Source organism: Mercenaria mercenaria, unplaced genomic scaffold, assembly GCF_021730395.1.
Source record: "Mercenaria mercenaria strain notata unplaced genomic scaffold, MADL_Memer_1 contig_4692, whole genome shotgun sequence".
NCBI lineage: Eukaryota > Metazoa > Mollusca > Bivalvia > Venerida > Veneridae > Mercenaria > Mercenaria mercenaria.
In genome coordinates this window covers 2151-26636 of record NW_026462940.1, presented here as the reverse complement: position 1 = coordinate 26636, position 24486 = coordinate 2151, and the positions used below count along the sequence as shown (strand labels likewise).

The 24486-nt window shown below is 35.1% G+C and overlaps 1 protein-coding gene across 1 annotated transcript; it reads left to right on the top strand.

Moving 5' to 3' along the window:
• Nucleotides 1-2295: 2295 nt before the first annotated feature.
• LOC128554072 (DNA polymerase alpha subunit B-like) lies at nucleotides 2296-24283 on the top strand (the record flags this gene model as incomplete). Its single annotated transcript, XM_053535291.1, is given in 6 exon segments — nucleotides 2296-2636; nucleotides 20225-20412; nucleotides 20782-20815; nucleotides 22509-22797; nucleotides 23808-23978; nucleotides 24245-24283. Coding segments are annotated over 6 exon segments (1062 nt in total), but the record flags the coding sequence as incomplete, so codon positions are not given.
• Nucleotides 24284-24486: the final 203 nt, after the last annotated feature.

Here is a 24486-nt window from a genome sequence, read left to right as displayed (position 1 = left end):
GCCATGTCCATTAAATTGTACGGGGCCTATAGGTTGTTACAGGATCGTTGTTGCAGAGAAAACAGAGGTCCCAGGCAATTCGGCAATACTCATGGAAGGCATAATTTACGGAGAATCGAAGCCAAGTAAAGGGTCATATATAATAGAGCCTATATTTCGTCCTATTTTAAATGAAAGTGGAATGATTGCGAGATCATGAGTGCAGGCCAAAAATAAAAGACCTATTAGGATAATGAATCTTTCCAAAGAGTCACATGTACTGTATTCCAGGAACATTTGTTTCTTCAGTGAGTCCAGTAACATATGTGAGCAGTGATAATAGGATGAAAAAGAACATATTAAAGCTGCCATCTCACTTACAGGAACTTTATGATCGGACCACAGAGGGGTTCGATTACAGACAATGTAAGGTTATTGCAAAATTACTTATCAAGTATTCCCACATCTTCTTTGTAACAGATGCGGACTTGGGACGAACAGGTATCATCCAACATGAAATACCGGCTGGAGACTCCCATCCTATAAAACAGCCTTTAAGATGGCTACCTAAACATACGAATGAAGAAGTGAAAACACAAGTTCAAGAAATGCTGAAGGAAGGTAAACAACCGTTATCGAGCCCATGGTCGAGTAGTGTGGTTCTTGTCCAGAAAAAGGATGGAACTCGGCGTTTCTGTGTCGATTACGGACAATTGAATAATTTAATTACAAAGGATGCTTACCCTGTCCCAAGAGTAGACGACTCTTCGGATCAGTTGTCTGAGCATATTGGTTTTTATGCCTTGATCTAAGCTCTGGGTACTGGTAAGTGGAAGTTGAACAAGATGACAGAGATAAAACGGCATTTCAACCAAGGCAAAGGATTATTCGAGTTTCAGGTCATGCTATTTGGGCTCTGCAATGCCCCGGCAAGTATACAGAGGTTGACGGAGACAGTTTTATCTGGTCTACATTGGATCATATGCTTAATTTACCTTGATGATATAATAGTTACTGGAAAAACATTTGAAGATATGCTCAACAACCTGGAAAAAGTATTTGATAAACTTGAGCAGGCAGATGTAAAACTCAAAGCAAAGAAATGTTGCTTGTTTGCTGAGAAAGTTAGGTTTTTAGGCTATATAGTATTGGCTGAGGGTATCAAAACAGATTCGAAAAAGACAGATTGTATAAAAAATTGGCCAAGACCTCAAAATGTCTACGAACTTCGGTCATTTTAGGAATATGTGGCTACTACAGAAGGTTAATTTTTGAATTTTCTGCAGTCGCCAAACCTCTTCATAAACTTACTGAAAAATTTCAAAAGTTCAGATGGAACGAAAAGTGCACTGAGGCATGTGAGCGCCTAAAAAAGAAACTGACTGAAGCACCTCTTCTTGCACTTCCAGATTTTACAAAGCCATTTATTCTGGATGCAGACTCGAGTAATTTTGCAATAGGAGCAGTTTTTTCACAGAACATGAAAGGACAAGAGCGAATAATTGCATATGCGTATAGGACCCTAACAAAGTCTGAACGAAGGTATTGTGCCACTAGAAAGGAGTTCTTAGCTCTGGTACACTTTGTCAAGTATTTCAGGCATTTCCTGTATGGGATAAAAGTTCACTGTAAGGACCAATCAAGGGTCACTGCGATAGTTGATGCAGTTCAAGAACCCCGAGGGCCAGGTCGCCAGATGGCTGGAAATACTTTCGTCATCTGATATGAAAATAGAACATAGACAAGGAAAATTACATAGAAATGCAGATGCTTTAAGCAGAATACCTTGTAGGCAGTGTGGAAGCAGTGAGCATCCATTACATGAGACAAAAGATTTTAGTTGGGACAAGGACCCTGACACAGAGCTTAGTGCACAGACTTATGGCGAGCAAAAAGAAGACGGTTTTGTAAAATCTGGATGTGCAAGAAAGTCAGTCTGAAAAGTGAGCCTCGCGGGACCCAGGGAAGATAATCGACAAGTAAATGATATCAGATCAGGGCGAATCTTCCGTAAACGCATTCTGCCTGCACCCGTCGTAGTACCAATCAAACTGAATTTATTTATTTATTTGGGTTTTACGGCGCACCAACACAGTATAAGTAATATGGCACCAAACAGGACTACAAATTTTGGTTTCACATCTCATTTACATCGAAATAAAAACATGAGGTATGGAATCAAAATTTGCATACCTGCTGGAATCACAGATTTACAGCAAAACCAAGTGTTAAGACCCTATTAGTCGCCTCTTACGATCATGCAAGGGTAAGGCAGTGGTTCCAATTCTTTTTATACACAGATCGTCCCAGAACCACATGGGGCTGAAGAAAGCAGGTCAGGTCATCAAAGAGGGAACACAAACTAAAAGTGAAAAATATGACAATAAGTCGAAAGACTCAGAGTATAAGATACCGACGAAGGAATATGAAGAGGGTCTGAAAGAAGAGTTGAAAGATAATATATTAACTGTGACATGTGACAAGGACAGAAATAAAACTGACAAAGTTGATGTAGACATGAAGAACATTCCGTCAAATCAGATAGAACCAGAAGTCTCAAGTGAAAACAACGTAGAGCTTGAAAGACAGAGGTTAGAGGTAGAGAGAAGACGAATTGATTTAGAGTTTGCCAGACTACAGTCGGAGGAACGACAAAGGTAAGAGGACAGAGATCATCAAATGAAGATCATACAAATGGTCATGGAGATTGTAACACAGAAGAAGCAGTGCCTTGCTTTTTGAAGAGATAAAAATGTTTAAGAAAACAGAAGACATAAACGTTTTTAGTTTCAGCTTGGTGTTATTACATGGTATGTAATAAAAGTACATATATAAGATGATAGTTTGTCAATTATTTTACATGAGAGATGCATGCCTTCAGAGGCGTGGGTAATGTAACGAAAATGCAAAGTGACCTCCCCATAATTTAGTTACGTCATTTGTAAATTAAGACGCTAACAATCGAGAGCTTATAGCAAATCTCCATTAACGGTTAGTAAACTTATATTATTTCATTTATTACCTTGCAGTCATTTAGAAAGGTCCTAAACCTGCATATCATAAGCTTGCTTTGTATCAAAATACGTTAATAATCATAATAAACGGAAGAGTGCGCTGTGGTCGCTGGTTATTTAAACATACCCTCCTGTTGTAAGATATATTTTTGTCATAAGACATCAGCGGGTCAACAACAGATCTTCTAAAGCTTTTAAAGATAAACCTACTATTACATCCGTCATCCTTGTTCTCTTGGGGGCAACGCTACCTTGCATTGATAGTTAGTAGACAGTTAACCGGGCTGCAGACTATTTGTGTTGATAAGCAATGAATATATGGGCATAGAGACCTGTATACATCGAGACTCGTAGGCATCGTGACCCATTGGCATCGGGACAGGTACAGAGGAGGCTTGGAACACTTGAGACGTATACCGCCCTTGGTACTGATCAAATAAAGTCATAATTAGTAAGTAATTATTTGACAAAACAAAAAGAAATTAAAGTACATAAATCCTATTAAAGCTATAATATTCATTTTTATCGAATCAGAGATAACAGAATTTGACCGGAAGTTGAAATACATTTTCGCGGGAATATTAACTTCCTTGTTTACATTTAGTTGTTCACATTTTTCTACAAACTGTCTTACCAAGTTTCAGACGAAGAACTGTGTGACGAGTTTTCCGTGTTTGGTATCGACATTGAAGATGATACTGTTACTGGCAAATGTAATTTCAAAACTTTAAACTAAGTTTTAAATCCTGGTCTTCGCAGTTGCTCGTCCAGTCATAAGTCCCCCATAAAAAAGTTAAAAACTGTTTTTAATACATATAGGGAAAAGTGACCACGCCCTCTGGTGGCCATGTTTTTTGACGAATCAAAATAATTTGAACAATCTTTGTAGAAAGTCACACAAGGACCATTTGTGTAAAATTATTCTGAAATCGGGCCATCAGTTTCACACAAGAAGATATTTAAAGTTTCCACTATATACATACAGGGAAGGGAAAAGTGACCACGCCCTCTGGCGGTCATGTTTTTTTGACGAATCAAAATAAGGACTTCGGACACTTTCATATGCTTCTAGCCTACATTTTGAAGGCAAAATTCTCATTAAGTATTTAAAAAATACCCAAATCGTTTCCAGTGAATGATAAACCAATGTGTTAGTTAACTTATTACAGCAGAAACTGGTTTGTATCTGTTCCTATCAAGATGTTTTTGTTATTTTATCTAGGCCAGGGTATATTTTCTTGAAAAAATTGAATGTTTAATTTCCGTAAAAATATAATGTCATCACTTTACGGAAGTTTTGAATATATGAATTCCAGTCGAATAAAGTAACAAAATCTGTTTACTTAAGAAAAAAAATAACATTTTAAGATTAAAATCCTATAAAAAAAATAGAACCATATTTTTGCAAACAACCTGTACTTGATTTATCTATACACTGTTCGTAATGTAAACTTATTGATGCATTACATGTGTGAATAGGTATACATGTATAAGTGACCGGTCAGTTTTATAACAGTGGTTCAGGTAGTTATTTAAGTACATGTACATGTCTGTATAGTTCTGTTATAAGTGATGGCAGATATTTGTGTGCTGTATAACATTTATACTAAGAAAAGGCAGTCATCTTATCAACGCCGAAAGGTTGGTTCTTGCTTGTGATAAGTACCAGTGGCACAGATAATTTTTGAGCCGCGCCATGAGAAAACCAACATAGTGCAATTGCGACCAGCATGGATCCAGACCAGCCTGCGCATCTGCGCAGACTAGTCAGGATCTATGCTGTTTGCTAACTGTCGGTCTAATTCCAATAGGCTTTGAAAGCGAACAGCTTGGATCCTGACCAGACTGCGCCGATGCGCAGGCTGGTCTGGATCCATGCTGGTCGCAAAGCCACTATGTTGGTTTTCTCATGGCACGGCTCATTTGGCTTAAACATGTAATAAAAATGTATCCGAAATGACAGTTCTTTGTGGGGCTTGCCTAAGGAAGCGGTATCGGAAAAAGTTAAATCGGGATAAGTCTGACAACAACCAATCTAAAGATAATGGTGTCTAATCAGGGCTGAAGTTGTTAGCAAAACACATATGAAATGTGTCATTTGTAGGGCTAAAGTAGAAGCAGGTCGCTGCATAAAAAGTCCACCTGAAACTTGGCTGGACCTTTTAGTTCGTTTTCGCGTCAAGCCGTATTTATATATGCCATCTGCATTGAAAGCGACTTGACACATCACTTTCGTGGCATCTCACTGAATGTGAAACCGTCACTGATATGACCTGCCATGAAGCTACTATTCTTGACCTATGCATCACAAGCATATCAATGCCAAGTGTTATTTCTGTTGGAAAGACTATAGTCAGGATCAGATTAACTGCTATGCACAGTGCAAATATCATCTCTTTTTTGTGGTGTTTATGCCTAGTCCGCCGCAAAGAACAGTCTTCAATTCAGTTTTCATAGAAGGAAGAACATGAAGTGATGAATGCGTGTGACATTTAGTATGTGTCTAAAAGAAATAAATATAAACGCACAGAAGAAGATGAAAAAATAAAGAAATGAAAAATATATAAGAAATACAAAAAATAAAACAAAAACAAAATGGAAAACAAATTACATCCGCATCGCTAGTGGCGTTCGCGTCGCGAGGGGGGCATGCAGAAGATTACCTAGTGTGTTGCAAGTATGTTAAAGCACATATTTGCCAATCTACTGCAACAAACAACCAGGATAAGCCAATGAAAATATAACCCAACGAATAATAATGAATTCACAGTATTTGCTTCTCTCACTAATATAAATGTATGTGTACCCTTTCAAACATTTGTATATTATTTGAGTTACAAACAGATGTAAAAATATGTGACTATCAATTTATTAAAAATGAATATAAAAAGTATTGGTTACTTTACATTTGGGAACACCCTGTAGTTATATTTTTTGTTTAAAAGTACTGTTCCACCCCTTGCATCAACACAATAGTGACAGAAAATGTGTGTAATTAGTATCTACATATGCTTACCAAATATGGTTTTGATGCACGGGTGGGAACAATGTTGTATAAAGCAAATCACTTTTTATATCTATATAACAGGGTACGTAATTCTATTTAGAACAAAATCACCGTTTTATGAAACAAATATTGAAAATCTGACTTTAAGAAATAATCTCAAATATGTATTTTGATGGCATATATAATTAAATACTTATTTCTTAGTGGTTTATTTTTAACTCTTGGAGTAGGCAAATTCATATAGAAAGTGTCCGAAGTCCTTTGAACAATCTTGTTAGAGGGTGACATAAGGACCATTTGTGTGAAATTATTTTAAAATCCGACCATCGGTTTAGGAGGAGATGTCGTTTGAAGATTTTTCTAGTTTTAGCTCTGGCGGCCCCTATGTGCAACTAAGCGGAACCGTTTGAACAATTTTGGTAGAGGACCATCCAAGGAACATCCATGCCAAGTTTCATCAAAATCTATTCAGTGGTTATGGAGGAGATGTCTTTTAAACACAATGAGTGACGACGGACGGACTGATACACGAACGGACGGACAATACAACAAAAAATGTGCCATTGTTTCGTTATCCGAGCGACAAAGATTACACTGATGATCAACTACATTCTGGTTGAATGTCGCCCTATTACTTTGCAGAATGTATGTTCCCGACATGAACTTGAGTTTCACTACAGCTCTGTTTGCGTCATTTGTAGACTTCGCTGCAATTTGCAAGAGAGGGTTGGGTTTCCCTGGTTAAAAGGTGGAACAATTAAGGCATTTTAGTGACTTCAAACCTTTAGATTTCGTAAGGATTAACGGTTTCCAGTGTTCATCTACAGCATGGTGAAAAATCTTTTAACACTGAAATTTACTTTTGGGATTGTCTTCCGGATCTCCCAAGTCATACAGACATAAGATCTTGGACAATTCAATAAACCTATCACTATCAGGATGCTTGACAAGTAGTTGTCGTCTAGCTAGTCGTTTTTTGACGGAATTATCGTCCTGCAACAGTGTTGTAAATTGTTAATGCTCGCTTATGAATCTGAGCTTCTATAGGTAAAACAAACGGTTAAAATGTAGACTGCTGCGTTCGCTGTATTCGAAGGTAAGGCAAAAAGCTGTTTGAGAGTTTTCTGCTGAAACAATTCTAAATTATCTAGTAATTTCGTCTTTTGGGGGAAGATTTCCAAACCATACAAAAGGATATGCGTAAGATACATTCGGAACAAGTGTAAGGTAGACTGAGTATCAAATCCTCCTGAAGCGTGCATTCCCACTGGTAGGGAACTGTATAGTGTACGTCTAGCCGTCTGTACGTTTGTAGCTGCATACTGATGGGACTTGGACTAAATTAATACATGAGATCGATGGACCATACATCCATTTTGAATATTTTTGTAGAGCGAGAAATGCAGCTACAAGAGAATGTAGAGACATAATCTTGAAGGAGACGTTATAAGATGGTGATGAGACGAATATCACGATGTGCAGACTGCAACAGTCTACATTATACAATATTTGCTTTTACTTAATGTCTAGATATATTTTTAGTGCAGGAGATGTGTACAATGCACAGACTGGAAGCATCAGAACTGGTGACAGAATAAGTGACTTTTACTCATTCCAAAAAAAAATCTCAAGCTTGAGCTGGATACACTGGACCACTTTGAAAGGGAGGTAAATGTTTAGACTTTTAGCTTGACTATTCGAAGAATAAAATACAAAGTTCGGGAAATGGTACAAAACAACCAACACGGGATAGGTTAAGACTATTTTAATTTAAGATGGACTTGTTTCAGTCTATCAAGACTTTCTTCAGCATCATATTCGAAGAATAGTCAGAGCTATGCTACGCACCCTGGCACCGGCATCGGCGTCACACCTTGGTTAAAATTTTGCATGCAAGTATTTATAGCTATCATTTAAAGGCACATAGTTATTGAAGACATATTGTTTTTGCCCTGTCCTGCCGTCACACTTCATTTCCAATCAATAACTGGAGAACCATTTGACCTAGAATCTTCCAAATTCATAGGGTGACAGGACTTATGTTTTTTTTGGCTTTGGGGTCACTCCATCAAAGGTCAAGGTCACAGGGGCCTGAACATGGAAAACCATTTCCGATCAATAACTTTAGAACCACTTGACCCAGAATGTTGAAACTTCATAGGATGATTGGACATGCAGACTAGATGACCCTATTGATTTTTGGCTTACTGTCATTAAGGTCAAGGTCAAATGGGCCTGAACATGGAAAACAATTTACGATCAATAATTTAAAAACCACTTGACCCAGAATATTGAAAACGTCATAGGATGATTGGACATGGAAAGCAAATGACCCCTTTTGATTTTGGAGTCACTCTAATAAAGGTCAAGGTCACAGGGGCCTGAACATGAAAAACCATTTCCGTTCAGTAACTTGAGAACCACTTGACCCAGAATGTTGCAACTTTATAGGATGATTGGACATGCAGAGTAGATGACCCCTATTGATTTTGGGGTAACTCTATTTAAGGTCAAGGTCGCAGGAAACAGAACAGAAATCCATTTCCAGTCAGTAACTTAAGAACCACTTTACCCAGAATGTTGAAACTTCATAGAGTGGTAGATGACCCATAATGTTTTTGGGGTCACTCTATTAAAGGTCAAGGTCTCAGTGGACAGAACATGGAAATCCATTTGAGAACCACTTGACCTAGAACCTTCAAATTTCATAGGTTATAGGACTTATAGAGTAGGTGACCCCTATTGTTTTTGGGGGTCACTCCATCAAAGAACAAGGTCACAGGGGGCTGAATATAGAAAACACCTTTCAATCAATAACTTGAGAACTACTTGACACAAAATTTTGAAACTTAATAGGATGATTGGACATGAATGTAGTAGATGACCCTTATTGATTTTGGGATCACAAGGGCCTGAACATGGAAAACCGTTTCCAATTCATAACTTCAGAACCACTAGGCCCAGAATGTTGAAACTTAGTGGAATGATTGGACATGCCAAGTAGATGATCCCTATTGCCGCCAACCATCAGTGTCTCTTTGACTTTTGCTCCTGTCCCCTAATGACTTCTTGCCTATACGACTATATATTGGGAGAGCCATGCACTTTTCTAGCATAGTCTAGTTTGAAACTTATATTTTTTCCTTTTCTAGGTCAATTACCAACCTCACTGGGTCAAGTCCCATAACTCTTGACATGTTTTTTTGGCCAAATTATGCATGTACGTTACTGTCTCCAAAACTAATGCAGATGTTGATTTGAAACTTCACATGTGTCTTTGGGGCTACAAAACTAGGTAATAGCATCAAGTTCCATAACTCTGGCATTTATTTTGGCTAAATTACGCTAAATTACGCTCCCTTTTTGTTAAAATTTTGCATACAAGTTCAAAAACTGATGTAAATATTAAATTGAAACTAAACATGATTCTTCGGGTTTATTAAACTAGGTCATAGCATCAAGTGCCATAACTCTGACATGTTTTCGCAACAATTCCAATAGTCGAGCATTGGTTGTCTTAGGTACAGCTCTTGTTGATTCTTTCGCTGCTGTAAAAGTTTGAAATGGAGATAAGAAATGTGAATTATGATTATTTTTGCTCGTACAAAAGTGAATTTTGTTTTTTTATTTAGGTTTAAAGTATTTTAGCTGAGAAATACTATGAGTTTGTTACAGCTAACAGAAAATATTTAAGCCCCCCCCCCCCCCAAAAAAAAAAAAAAAAATATGTGTGGTCCTGTTACATGCCCCAAAAAATAGGGTAGGTAGGTAGGGTTTTTATTCTTTTTTAGTATTGAAACAATTTTGTATCAGTACATACCGGTGCTTTTTATGTACCCTTTGGTTATTAATCACTCCCTGCAGCATGTTAACCTGCTTTTCATGAAATTTACTTGCTACTATCATGCTTTCTTCTCCTGATCTGTATATTTCTTTTTTTCTTTTAATAATAGCGGGTAAATTTTATGTTCACAGTAACATAGCTTGCAAAGTGAACGTTTGGCATGTGAAACATATTAACCATCAGAGGACCTGGGGGTTCAGGTTAGAAAAGTACCCGGGAACAAGAATCAAAGTAGCAAATATAGTTTATTTATGCATTCTGAACATTACTATCTTCCAAATCACAGGCCAGGAAAAAGGCCACTCTGATAAAATTTTCAGGCACAGGCCTTCATCTGATGTAAGCTGTACATTTTGTAGTTAACAGTTCAAACTATATATATATATGTTTTTAAAAAAATACACATAGAATCACAAGTTTCTATCATGATGTTACATCCAATAGTAAACTATAAATCCAATTTAAAGTTGCAAACTGAAATAGGTAAATTTTGCATATATTTTATCATCATTATAAAGTCGTATGGCCTGATATTTTCTTGAAGAGTGACTTTATTTCTGTGTTTAAATATTTAATATCTTTCAAAATGGAGGATTTATCCTATTTTGCACATTGTCTAAAAGTGGGTTGGGTTTGGTGCCTTTGCATGTTTTTATTTTCGACAAATGCTCCAAAATAAGAGCTGCTTTTGCAGCAGTTGTCATATTTTTTTTAAAAAAATCTTGACTTTTTATTTAAATTGCACTAGAAAATGTCGTAAGAAATGACAGAAATATCCGAAAAAAAAACGATCGCGAAAACGGGTGACAAATATGGAAAACGAACGAAAGCATTAAATTCTTGATAAAATATTTGTTTTCAGTTTCATTTTTATTCAATACTTAAACTTTTTGCGTATTTAAAGCATTTTTATTGGGCCAAACGTTAATAAAATTATTTTGTTACAGACCGTAACGGCGACCGGCTCATATAAATCGTATCAAGCACACAACATAAGCTTTAGACCATACCGCTAATTAACAAGTTGTACAAACACGATAATATGCTGCTCATCGCAAAGATGAATTAAACAAACAAAATGATTAGATTGGAAAGATCTATTTTAATGAATACCGCTAAAAACAAATGCTTCGGCATTTTTAATGCATACGGATCGCACGATTTTGAGAAATTCTGGTGCGAAAAATATTTGAACATTAATATGGGTATTTAATGTGACTTGTTATTCGCCTCGTTACAATTTTATTTCATTTCTATTCATAATCTAAACGTTGATGCGTGCATGTTATAAAAATGGCTTATTCAAAAACGGACTTTTTTCACTGGGATGACGATCTGAACTTAGACGATATTCTTGGCGATTATACATGCAGCAGTGACGAAGACACTATTGAAAATAAAACTGTGTCGCAAAAAAAAAAAAAAAAAAAACAACGAAAAAAAGCGATTATCTGTACCAGTGTTCGGAATGTGAGAAGTCGTACAAATCAATTTCTGGGATTAGAGGTCACATGACCTTGAAACATGGATTTACGCACGTGAAAGGTAACGAATTTTCATCGTTTTCGTGATTAAGATCTCCAGACTTATTCACAAGGTAACTAAACAGAGTATACATACCCGTTCCTCCTCAGTTTGTCTATATATGAATCGTACACCACATCAACAGTGTTATCATTCAATGTATTTTCATTTTTTTACCAAAACTGGGTTCCAACGCACATACTTATTAATATGAATTTAAATAGGAAACCTGAACTGCTTTGAAACACAACGTTATGTGTTAATCTCGCTCTAAAAGTACTACAGCACATTTATCCAGTGTTCCTTTGATCCAGGGTCTTTCATTTTAAGTCACCCGGTTTGAAAGTATAACATGGCGTTTAATTTGCAAACATCGGTCTACATGCAGGGATAAGCAGCATTTTTTAAATGCACTAAAAGATCCGTGTAGGGGGTTACCTGTAAATGTAGCTATGTTCAAAACTAGGCGTTCCTAGATGTCCCGTTAGATTTTGTTGAAAGCATAGGTTTATTTCATTTCTAATTATAAAGATGTCATAATGAATAAAATTTCATTCAGCATTATGTACCACATTAACCCTTATCATGCTGAACATGATTGATTCTGCCTTCCGTATAGTCTGATCAAGATCTGCACTGTTCATCATTCAGTCAGTGTCTTATCAACAAACACCCCTTTTAAAAGTTAATGGTAATTTTGAAACTGAAAGATGGACAAGTTCATTATAGAAATTTAGCAGTGTTAAAAGGGTTAAAGATCAGAATTAGCAAGAACACTTCCATGTTAATGTAATGAAAACTTTATTATTCTGTCTCAATATATATTCAGTATAATAATACGTTATATATACATATGAAAATGTAAATTCATGTACAAATACAATTAAAAGTATTTAAAATTCATTTAAAGCAATTTGCAAATCACATTCACAAATGCAATGCAATTTATACTAATCATGCTGGAGATATGATGGAACTTTCCAGAAAATAAACATATTATGTAGTCGCACTTTTTCAGACACAATATGTACACTTAAGTTTTTTCTTAAATACCCCAGTAGAACTGTCAATAATTATCATGAAACAATATCAATATGACCTAATAATAACGGTTTTAGCTTCCTCATGTATTAAACACATAAAGCCACAGAAAGTCAAAATATATGTACAAAAGGCACAATGAACAAGATTTACTTACAAACTTTCATTCACAACTTTTTTTAGCTTAGGAAATTCACTTTATTTCTCTCCATGAATGGAAAATTAGCACAAAAAATAGGAAAGGAAAAATTGCCCACTTGTACTAAACCTATTTTTTCTACCAAGTAAATGTAAACGCAGGTATTTCTTTATTTCAGCCTAAGCAAATGCTAAGACTTCAATTTTTCATGATATTGAATGTTACCTTAAAAATATAAAAATAAAGACAATGATTGCAAACTTGTGTTACATAATCATTTAACATGCAAAAAAGTTGTCACAATGTGAATCATGCTCTTGTAGTAAATGTGTAAAGGTCATCAGTAACAGTACTCACAGAACATCTAAATGATAGCATTATTTGTGATTAAATCCATTTTATATTGAAATGATCAATCCAGAATAGCACAACATTATGTTTCCTCAATAAAAACACAACACTGGTAAGCAATACCCTAAGTGTACACCGGTAAACTGTACAACACTTACATCTCGAACCTTTGATTAGTAACTGGCAAGTGGTTGACATGATTGTTGATTTGCAAGTGTAACAGTCTCTATAACCTTGTCTCTGGGGCAGTTCTTTAGAATCATTAAAAGCTCCAACTGGAATGAGTTCTTGCAGTTCAGGATCAGGATTTCCTGGGCATATGCTATAACATCCATTAAGTATTTTTTCGAACACTTTCCCAGAATAGCACACTTGGTATGTCTGTCCATATTTCATGACACGGTGGTAGGAACTGATTGTGAACTTGAATGGACAACGAGAAAGTCCTTACTTTCAATTTGACAAGGTCTTCATCATAAAGACTAACAAATCTAACCAAGTCACTGTTCCTGTTGCACATGATAAATCCCTTACTTTCAATACTCTTTGTACAGTAACAGTAAGGGGAAGGACGATTTTCAAGCAGCCTGCAGAAAGTCGACTAAACACTGCACTGGCATCCCAAGAACCACAGCATCCAGGTCTAAATGAGAATTTTCCAGTACCATATAAACTCAAGATGGTCCCAGAAAGTATCTATAATTTTTTCATCTTTTCTAAAATCTAAGAAAAGCCACAAGTACTGGCCCAAATACTCCCTTAATTCAACCAAACAATGTTGTTCTTAAAAAAGAACACCAAAATTTTCTCTTAAAATTATCAATTTTATCAACACTTTGTTTCTGTTGTTAAATCAAAAGGAAAAGAAAATCTGGAACATGCACTCACTTCGAAAAACATTTAAATACACATACTGAATAATTATATCGTAGAATAAAAAGTTTCAAATGTCGAAATCGTTTCTGAAATACACAGTACCCCGGCAGATAATGACAAAATAAAAAAAATGGCAGACTCCTCGAAAATGCCCGTTTTCAAGTTCCCCTTTTGTCCCACACAAGCTCAATATCATACAGATACGGACATGACCAACTTTTAACATACATAAGGATCTATAAAAGTAAACATTATGACATTTGGTCAAATTAATCGCGGTGTTTTCTGTTCGAAAAATACAATGCTATAGGCAGACATTTTATCGCAGCAAAATTCAGTCCAACACCGTGTCTAAATTCAAATGATATTTACATCATTTATCAGAGTATATATAACAGTATAAAATGTTATATAACCACGTAAACACTTACCATTTAAGATTCATGAATATTTGACACGATGTATTTGTTTTATGGTCGTATAATCCGAAGAAATATTCGAGTGATTCTTTCGTCGATTCGAACAATGGCGGCCGCTTGTGAGATGTCACGTGATCACACATGACAGCTTATATCCGAATTCACGGTCGATTCCGGACCATTCATTTTTGAAAGACCCTGGTTAGATTAATAAATATGTATAAACTATTTAGAAGTGAATTATGTTGCTTTGATACCAGTAAATAAAATCTGGAAAGTAGATCCCTCGGAAGCACCGAAAACAATGCAAACAGTGAACATTGCAGACTCGGTTTGATTGAGTCTGTTCGTGAGAAGTAATAGTCTTATCTAATAGCACAGAACATAATAAAATAAGAACTCAATTACTGTTCCATAAACAACAGTTTGACCCACATGTAATAACATATTAAGTAAATATATTCAATAAGTGTATCCTCAGCAGCAAGTATTGCATTGCCAAAAGTGCAAAAGATATTTGTTTTAATATACAAGAATGATATTTAAAAATGATATTAAACAGATATCGAATGATGTTGAACAGATATTCAGTTAAAGTTGGACATAAGCAGAATGAATATTTTAACAATGGATTCAGCATTAGTTGTCTACAATAAAAAGTGTTAAGACGTAATTAAGGCATATTTGGATGAAAATGATGTTCTTTAATTTTTTTTTCTTTATTTTTGTTAGACAGTATAGAAACAGAAACTCATTTTTAAAAGTCCATAATAATACCAAACATCAATTTTATAGATAGACCATTTTTCGCCAAAATCTAGAAATCAGTGCCTTTACCTTGCAAAACTTGGATTCAAAGTTACTGTGATAACCTTGATTAAAATGAAGAATAATTTTCTTTGTGTGGGAATGAAAGGAGTATGTGTGTGACTTGTGCAAAACAGGCACCAATTAACAGGTTTGCAACGGTAATATTTAACTCTGCAAATATGACAAATTATAGAGGTTTAAAGCCCTAATGTTTATTCGAAGATATCCCTGAATACCCCTTTGCACAAGGTGCACTGCCTTGCTAAAAATAGCAAGTGTAACACTAATGTGCATATAAACTGATAATAAGGGATTAATAATTAACAGGCAATAAAACACTTGCAGATCAATGATCTCCCACTGGGTAGACTGTGAAAAGTTGTGATACTATTTACCCTACTGCTTTTAATTAACTGCCACATTTATGGTAATTTGCATGTTTTCAGTTCTTACTGTGAATATAGTAGAAATATCATTATAACTTTTCCCCATAAGAAACTATAGATACAGCATGTGTAAAATGTAGTTAAAACATTTATTTATTTCAATCTTACAATAAAACAAAGAAATATTCTGTATATAATTCATATTGTTCAAGTTATTTCAGCCACAAAGTAAAGTACAATGTAATAATATATATGTTGCACATTTGCTTTTTACCTTTCTCAGAATGTCCGTCGTTCATATGACTGAAAAATTGTTGAGAAACACGTAAAACCCGAACACACACACACCTCAAAATGTCCAAGACACAGTTCAGTATTTTTTATGAAGTAAAAAATGCCTAATCATCTAAACATCAAATGTATAAATAAGTGTTATTTAAGAAATGATATTTAGCAGAACCATATTTGATTTATTTAAACATGACAAAAAAGTTATACGCTCATGGAATAATTCGCGAGAGCATAGCCAGGGCTTTTTCAAGATTTTTTTGGGGGGAAAGCCCCTGCTCAAATTGGAAATTTTCTACGTGGCGAATTATCAAAATTGGGGAAAAAGTTTCAAGTAAATTGTGAGTTTTTTCATTCAATTATATTACTTTAAAACTTTTTTTCAAGTTTTATGATAGGCATTCAAATGCATTACAAATTTAAAGTATCCTCTAGTGAAATTTAAAGAATTCATTTTTCGGGACTTTTTCTCAGACATTTGTCTGTTGTCATGCTGGAGCTAGAATATTAGCTAACTTTTCTGCCACTGTCCACATACACGATTTTCGTCCCCTAACAACCATTTTACTAACTGTTGAAAGTTATTCATTTGATTTTAACATTACATTAAATTGACCCACATCCCCCTTATAGTATCTTTAAAGAAACACAAACATTCAAATACTTCACTTCTACACATTTACGTAATAAAATAGTGCAAAACTTGATTAAAGTTACCACGTTTCATTATTTTCTACAAAATAACTCATAAAAAGAAATAGAAGAAGTCGAAACTCCAACATGACAAAAATGAAAATGTTGCAGGCTCGGTTTAATTGAGCCTGTTCATTGATGGTAGTGGAAATGTTGCATGCTACCACCCACGCCCTCTAGGGTTTAGGGTTATTTCTATTACATTAATCAGAACTGGTTACTAGGCCAAAGTATAAACATTTTGCACATCTTTTCACATTTTAAAAATTATGTTTATTAATATACGGGCTGCAAAAAAAATATTAATCATTATTATACTTTTTCTTCGTTACATATTATTCAAACTCTTTGTACTTATATAATGTAAATAATTTTCTAACGTGTCCCACCGATGTACTATTTCTCCAGTATCAAAACTGCATGGCAATATGCTATATAGATATGAAATGAGATGTGTCAGCAAACTGATGTCTATAATCTACTGTATGGACCATGTGGTACCAGTTAACGGATGGCCCTTATTAATTAGATTTATCATAATCTCAGTACCGTGAAATCCTGACTTAATGCTGGGAAAGAGATATTTTCAGGAACATTGTACCTTGTGCATATAGGACTGTGAATGGCCAAGTTGAAATTAGCTGAAGATTGTATTAAGATTGTATTAAGGATCTAAAAAGATTTTCGACTTGTGCAAAAAAATAAATATAATCAAGTATATTTCACATTTCGAGAGGTTTGCTAATAGAAAAAATATTTTTTACATAACAGTTGTCATAGTCACCGTTTCTTTTCAGTGATGCAGTGGTATAAAATTACATTTTTGTATAAATGCTCTTGCTAGTATTTACATTTTTATATAAATGCTCTTGCTAGTGCACCCCTGTGCACATGGGTTCAAAACGTAACTCGGGATAAAAATAAAAATAATTATAAAGAAAGAGTTAAAAGAAGTAACTTCTTCAAAGAAAATGAGTATACCACAAAATAGAAAAAGCATGTGCAAAATACTATACATGCATTTTATGATGTGGTGCATTCTGATCCATTGTGTAATACAATCCGCATTTCCTTATTTTAGCGATTAAGACATGAATTATTATATAGAATTAATCATCTGTACAACATCTATTTCTAAAATAAATCATTCAAGTTCTAAAACAGAGAATATGATAAATAAAAAATGTAAACAATATCATTAATTCACTTATGTATCAATTATTCATTACTGTAGGTATTTTTCCTAGTTCAATAATTTTTACCAAAGTGCTCTCTATAATCTGCAGATCAAGGTTGTTAACAGCATGGGCTGTGTATAAACATGTGTGAATGGCAATAAATATCCTCGAACCTCCACACCATGTAACATGATCATTTTCAGATGTAATAGCTTGACCTGAGACAAAGGTCGATCTCCAGGATTTAGGAGATGCTCAAACCAATTTTGCACAGACCGTATGTTTTGAGAAGATAAAGGACATAAATATATAAAATTTGAATAGCCTCAGGAGTTCTCTCCTTTGAACAAAACATACGGTCTGAACACAGACTAATAGCCATGTGTCATTTGATCTTGCCTTGAGGAAATTTGAATGATATATGAAACGTTTTTGTCTGTAGGTTTGAAAAACAGATGTGCATCATGTGAAAGAAGACTTAATATAGTTGTGATTTTAGCGTGTAGTATCGAACAAGAGACAACACACACCAGAGAATGCCCCTATCAAGAGATTTACTGGACCCAATCGTAGTCCCGCAGTACCAAATTCCCCAGCTAGCCTTTCTCCAGCTAGGTATGTTAGGAAATATCTTTGTCATTGACTGTCCATGTCAAAACACTTGTATACAGGTTGAATAAGGAGATATTTTCTATGTATTGCAGAATTCTCCAGAATTTTCATATCAGCCTTTGATCCAACATTCTAGGATTCTGCAGAACAAATACTGTGAAATGATACTCTATTATTAAACATAAAACTTGTAAACAATCTGACTAAAGTACTTTGATCTTCTAAACGAAGATCTGAGAATGACCCATTCACATTCGTCTAATGTATATTTTGGATTTCCGATATTGCTATTTTTATTTTCGCAAATCTATTTTTTTTAACCAATCAGACGACTTGTTTCAACAAGCATTTGGCTGAACCATCAAAATAGCGTCAAATGTCAAAGGGTGAGAAAAATGTGCAGTCAGTCTGGGGCTCGAGCCCGGGACCCCTCGTTCACAGGGCGAGTGCCCTACCGACTGAGCTAACTGGCTGTCTGACACCTTACGTGATCAAGTCCGTACCATGACATATGATTTCTCTCAAAACACAAGGGCGTAGTTGCGATGTGGTCGTCATAAGAATTTTAAAGTATGAAAAACCCAGGATAAATATAGATGTTTTAAACTTCTACTTTCACATACAAATTGTTGTAAGTAAGGCTCTGATTGGCTAGCGGAAGGGTCGTCAGAACGAGGCTATCAATAGCACGTCTTTAGATTCAATGTGCGTAGCATTAAATGCAGATTGAACTTGTAAAGAGCTTACATAATTGAATTTTATCTCCGTAAGCTTTTATAACCTAGCAAACTTTTTAAACGTTTTAATTATGCATTTTATGGTCCTAATACGTTAACAATAATTGGTAAAAAGGTGATATAGCAACATACATATCCGTGTTTCTCATATTAAGGCATCGCCTACAGTGGCGGCCATTTGACTCACAATTTTACATGCAAATTTTCATAAAAATAAAAGATTACTAAGCGGTAACAATAAAGTCAATAAATTCGCATAATTATGTTTTAAATATCTATGTGAACATATGCAAGTAAAAGGATGTGCATTTCAGTACCTGTATTATGCCTTTATTTGATATTTTTCTATGACAAAATTTTGCAATTTTATGTGCAGTCAAACTCAATATATATTCAATACATTTCAAAGATAATTACAGCCAATTGTAAAGCAGACCGTGAAGAAACAAGTCTTCAGAAATTATTTTGAAATTTTACCTGATTACTGAATTATACACAAAAATCCCAACACCATCAATTTATCCACTTTGTGTTATCTGTTCACACATAATTTAAATGTATATAAACAGGTGATATTACAGAATTATGTATAGGTTTACCTGGCTACCTGTGGTCAGTAATGCATGTACAAACAACATTTTAAATTAAATTTACATGGGGTTGTCTTTTTGTGTCTAATGCAATAACCAGGAACAATTTCGACAAAAATCCATAAGAGTTTGCAGTATACATATTGTACTATGAAATTAACTAAATTTTGTCTTTGTAATATTTTTTATATTGGAGTTTGACTGCAAATAAAATTTCAATATTTTGGGGTAAACGTTCGGTCTAAACGAGACTCAAACATTTTACAAGCAGCATATGTACTATAAATCATCATATGCTTCTTATGTTGATGATAATTTGACCAGCTGTTAAGGTTTTAGTGCAATTTTCAAGAGAAAAATACTCGGCTTGAAAATATGAACTGATACTGAGTTGTGACTGTGGCGATGCCTTAATACATCTTTGAAATGACAATAACAGCAGTTTTATGATGGAATGCTTTTAAATGCATATTGGCTGAAGTAATTTTTGGAGATAATAAGTAGCATTAAAGAAATGAAATACAAATTTTCTCTACGTTTTCCCTCCTAAAGAGACTTTTATCTATCAGCATGAAATGACCTTTGCCTGGATACAGTATATAAGTATGACACCTTTTAAAACAGTATCTTTGTCTAATGAAATATTTTGTTAGTAACCAACTGGGACTGGACTCTTCTAAACTTCTTTACTACATAAGTTAATTGCTTCTTGTGATTTTAAACAATGTCTTTTCAGTACGACACCAGCAAAGAAGTACAATTCTCGGACAAATAGGGGAGAAGTAATGGTCAGTGTTGGTTCAACCAACAATGTTAAGTGGCACGGGTCTGGTCAAGGTGTAACCATAGAAGACTATAGTACAGAACAGAGCATTTCCAAAAATATGAAATATATGTTCCGGAAATTGTCCGAGAAAAAAGATGGTAATTTATGCAGATTTTAGACTAACATTGCATGATATCTGATGACCAGTTATAACATTAGTATATTATTCTTGGCCTTTTATGATTGAAATCTTCATTTTATGAAAACATGTTGAGATCTGTTGCAGGGTGAGGTTTCTTTTGATGCACCTAAGTTCATTAATAGAATTGTGTCTGACAGCTGTTTAGAGGTTCTAATTACCAGGAATAATTGCTATAACTAATCAGCATCAGATATGGTTTAGCTAGCCAAGTTTATAGTGGTTAGGTTGGTCAGTGTAAGTGTAATCTAGCATTCAAAAGTTTGGTTTAAAAATTTTCAGTGACTCATTTATTGAACTCCGTTTAGGTTGTAATGCACCCTTACAGCTGTGATAGGCTTCAAATCATTCAAAGCAAAGAAGTATGAACTTTGCTGCCAATCCAATTGTCTTTGTTCAGAGTCCTTACTGTCAGAGTTATAACTTCCTAAGGAACATTCAGATTTAATTTAAACTTAACGTATTAGTTGTTTGAACAGAAGGCAGGACCCTTGCCACCTCTATACACTTCGACTGACTTTATCTTCAGTCAGCCATTTCATACGACATATGCATTGTCCAGGATTCAAAATAACAACTTTTTTCAGGGTTTGCACAGACCTTGAAAAGCCCTTGAAATTGGTTTTAAACCTTAAACTGAAAAAGTACTTGAATTTTTGAAAAATACTGCTTTAATTTTATACAATAGAATAGAGAAAAGTGGAAGCTTCACAGGTCGCCCAACACGAAAAAACGAAAATGTTGCAGGCTCGGTTTGATTGAGCCTGTTCATGGACGGTAGTGGAAATGCATGCTACCATCCACGCCCTTTAGCCTCGGGTTGAGCAGAACTCAACATTTACACATGCCTAAAGTACAAAAATCAATTTAGAGACATCCGCAGATGTATTCAAACGGCGGTGAACATGGAACCTTCAATGATACACGTGTTGAGGCGTGTAATTCCATTAAGAGCGGCGTTTGGTCCCCAAACGAGAAAACAATGGGCAGAACTAAACAAACTGGAATTTAGAAAGGGGATCTGAGGTTATGGAGCCTGCGTATCACAGGAACTGTCAAAAGACAAAATTAAAAAGCAGGCACCATATCCAAGGGGTGATTATACAACACCCAGGGCTATGAAAGCGGGAGTATTGGAACCACCTATGCCGAAATGGTCATGTTGAGAAACTAAACAGTACCAATAACAAGACATAAAAGTCGTGCTGAACGATCTGTCGGCAACTTGTTTTGTGGAAAAAAATGAAATAGAAAAGAAATGAACATAATTAGAAATAAAATACTACATTTGGTCACATATCAATACCATTATAGCACATTTTAATGTAGTTACCAGAAAGTTCAAATCCCGTTATAACACATATTTTTGAAGACGTTGATGAAAAATATTCCAACTCAAGATTTAGTTTTGAGAGAAATGATGCTAGGGGGCGTGAGAGGTTTTGCACATTTCATTACCTCTCGTGAACAGACTCAATCAAACCGAGTCTGCTATTATTCTTCTTGGTTGCATTCTTTGCTTCCAAAGGATCTTTTTACAGATTTTTATTAACTATCACAATAGCAATCTTTAAGTGCCGTGTGGCGGCTGTAAAATGTCTCCCCGTACTTGGATTCAGTGTTGTTATATTTTCTGGTCCTTTTGGGATCATGGAGTCCATTCAACATATGTGTAATAGAGTTCTGCTTAAGCCGGTGCTAGGGGGCGTAAGAGGTGTTGCACATTTCATTACCTCTCATGAACAGACTCAATCAAACCGAGTCTGTTATTATTCTTCTTGGTTGCATTCTTTGCTTCCAAAGGATCTTTTAACAGATTTTATTGAAAAGGTAGAAATTTATTTATCAGAAATAAGTGCTTGAAAAGTACTTGAATATGAACTGAATTGAAATTGAATACTGATATGTTCTGAATGAACAATGTCCTTTTAAGTCTAATGCTCTACATACTGTTCATAATGTGTACCTTCAGAAGTATGAATTCAAAGGTATTTGAAGGTTTTTACATTTAAAGAAGTTTTTCTGTTTTTACAGTATTGAATGATATGATAAAAGATATATGGCTGAACATCTTCAGAAAATACACAAAATTGAGGAATACATGCACGTGGCTTTGCCGACCCAGGAGGAGGTCACTGTAGCAGGAAGAACTTGTTGTGACCGTAATGGAAAACTTAATCCGAAGTCTGTGGTATAAGAAGGAGCAATAGACACATCTTCGGGGAAAACTATCCCAGTAGACTTGTCACAACTGAAGGAATATGCTTTGTTTCCTGGGCAACTTGTTGCCATGGCAGGTCATAATAGCACTGGGCAAAAATGTGTGGCAAGCAAACTGTTTGAGGTATAGTTAATAGCTGCCTTGGTATTTCTTTCAATGTTGTACAAATTATTTCAGCTGGAGCCAGATTTAAACCAGCATTATACAGCAACAGCACCTAGCAACAAACAAAAATTAACATTTTTAGCTCAACTATTCAAATAATAGGTAGAGCTATTGGACTCACTCATGCATCGGCGTCCGCATCGGCGTCCCAATTTGGTTAAGTTTTTGCATGTAAGCTGATATCTCAGTAACCACTTATGAGAATGGATTGAAACTGCGCACACTTATTTACTGTGGTAAACTTACTTACATTGTCTAGGTTCCATAACTCTACTTGCATTTTTACAAAATTATGCTCCTTAGCAGTTTTTGGTTAAGTTTTTGTATGTAAGCTGGTATCTCAGTACCCGCTAATGGGAATAGAATGAAACTTCACACACTTGTTTACTGTCATGATCTTACATGTAATATGCAGGTTACATAACTGCTTTGCATTTTTACAAAATTATGCCCCTTTTTTGACTTAGCGGTTATTGGTTAAGTTTTTGGTTGTAAGCTGGTATCTCGGTACCCACTAATACTTCACACAATTGTCCATTGTCATGAACTGATATGCATTGTACAGGTTCAATAACCCTGTTTTGCAGGTTTACAAAATTATTCCCCTTTTCCAACTTTTATATTCATTCAACTGACAAGGATGTTGAATAGTCGAGCGTTGCTCTCCTCCGACAGCTCTTGTTAATAAAGCACTTCAGTGGTTGACAAGATTATTCAGTATCTATCTTCCCTTTTTGGCCTATATATTGGAGTAAAATGGTTTACTGTTCAATATGCAGGTAGATTATATTATATTAGCAAATGATAAGCATAAATTACTTAAATGATATTAAGCTTGTAAAATGCACTAAATGTTTTACTCTGGTAGATTAAAAAAGGATAGCTCTTAATGCAGTTTCTGAAATAAATTAATTCATCTTGTTGAATGAAATAGACACTGAAATCTGTGAAAAATAAATCATTTTTAGAGTGTAAGTCTACCACTACCAGGGATTCCAGCTAACACAGACACTAAGAACACAAGGTTATCAGTGATGGTGGCTGCTGGACCATTCTCCGCATCGGACTGTCTGTCGTATGAACCTTTTACATACCTTATTGAACAGATTCAGCTCGCCAGACCAGATGTCTGTATACTGGTAAGTTGTCTGAAATAACTACTATACAGAATTATTGGATATCTCAGATTTTAACAGTATCTGAAGTAGATAAAATTAAAGATATGGAAGTGTTAGCTCTGATTATTGCTTATAAAATTTTATGTTTTTCAGACACTGGGGAAAAACATGTTCTTCCTAAGTTTGAACAGTTACTTAAATATTGAATTGTATTTTCTTCATAGTTTCAAATCTTACTGTATGTTCTGAAGACGCATGACTGAAATTGGTACAAATAGTTTTTTCAGATGGGTCCGTTTGTTGATTGTAAAAATGCAGAAATTGAGGTAATGTAACCTACAGAAAATTAATATTAATTAGTATTAGTCAGTACTCTTAATGCATCAACTATTTCACATATTACCTGCATTATATAATCTATCAGTAGAGTTGTTGTGAAAGGAGCTAAATTGTCCGTGGCATCTTGAAAACAGTGTACTTATTATGCCCCCCTTCGAAGAAGGAGGGGTACACATGTATATTGTTTTGC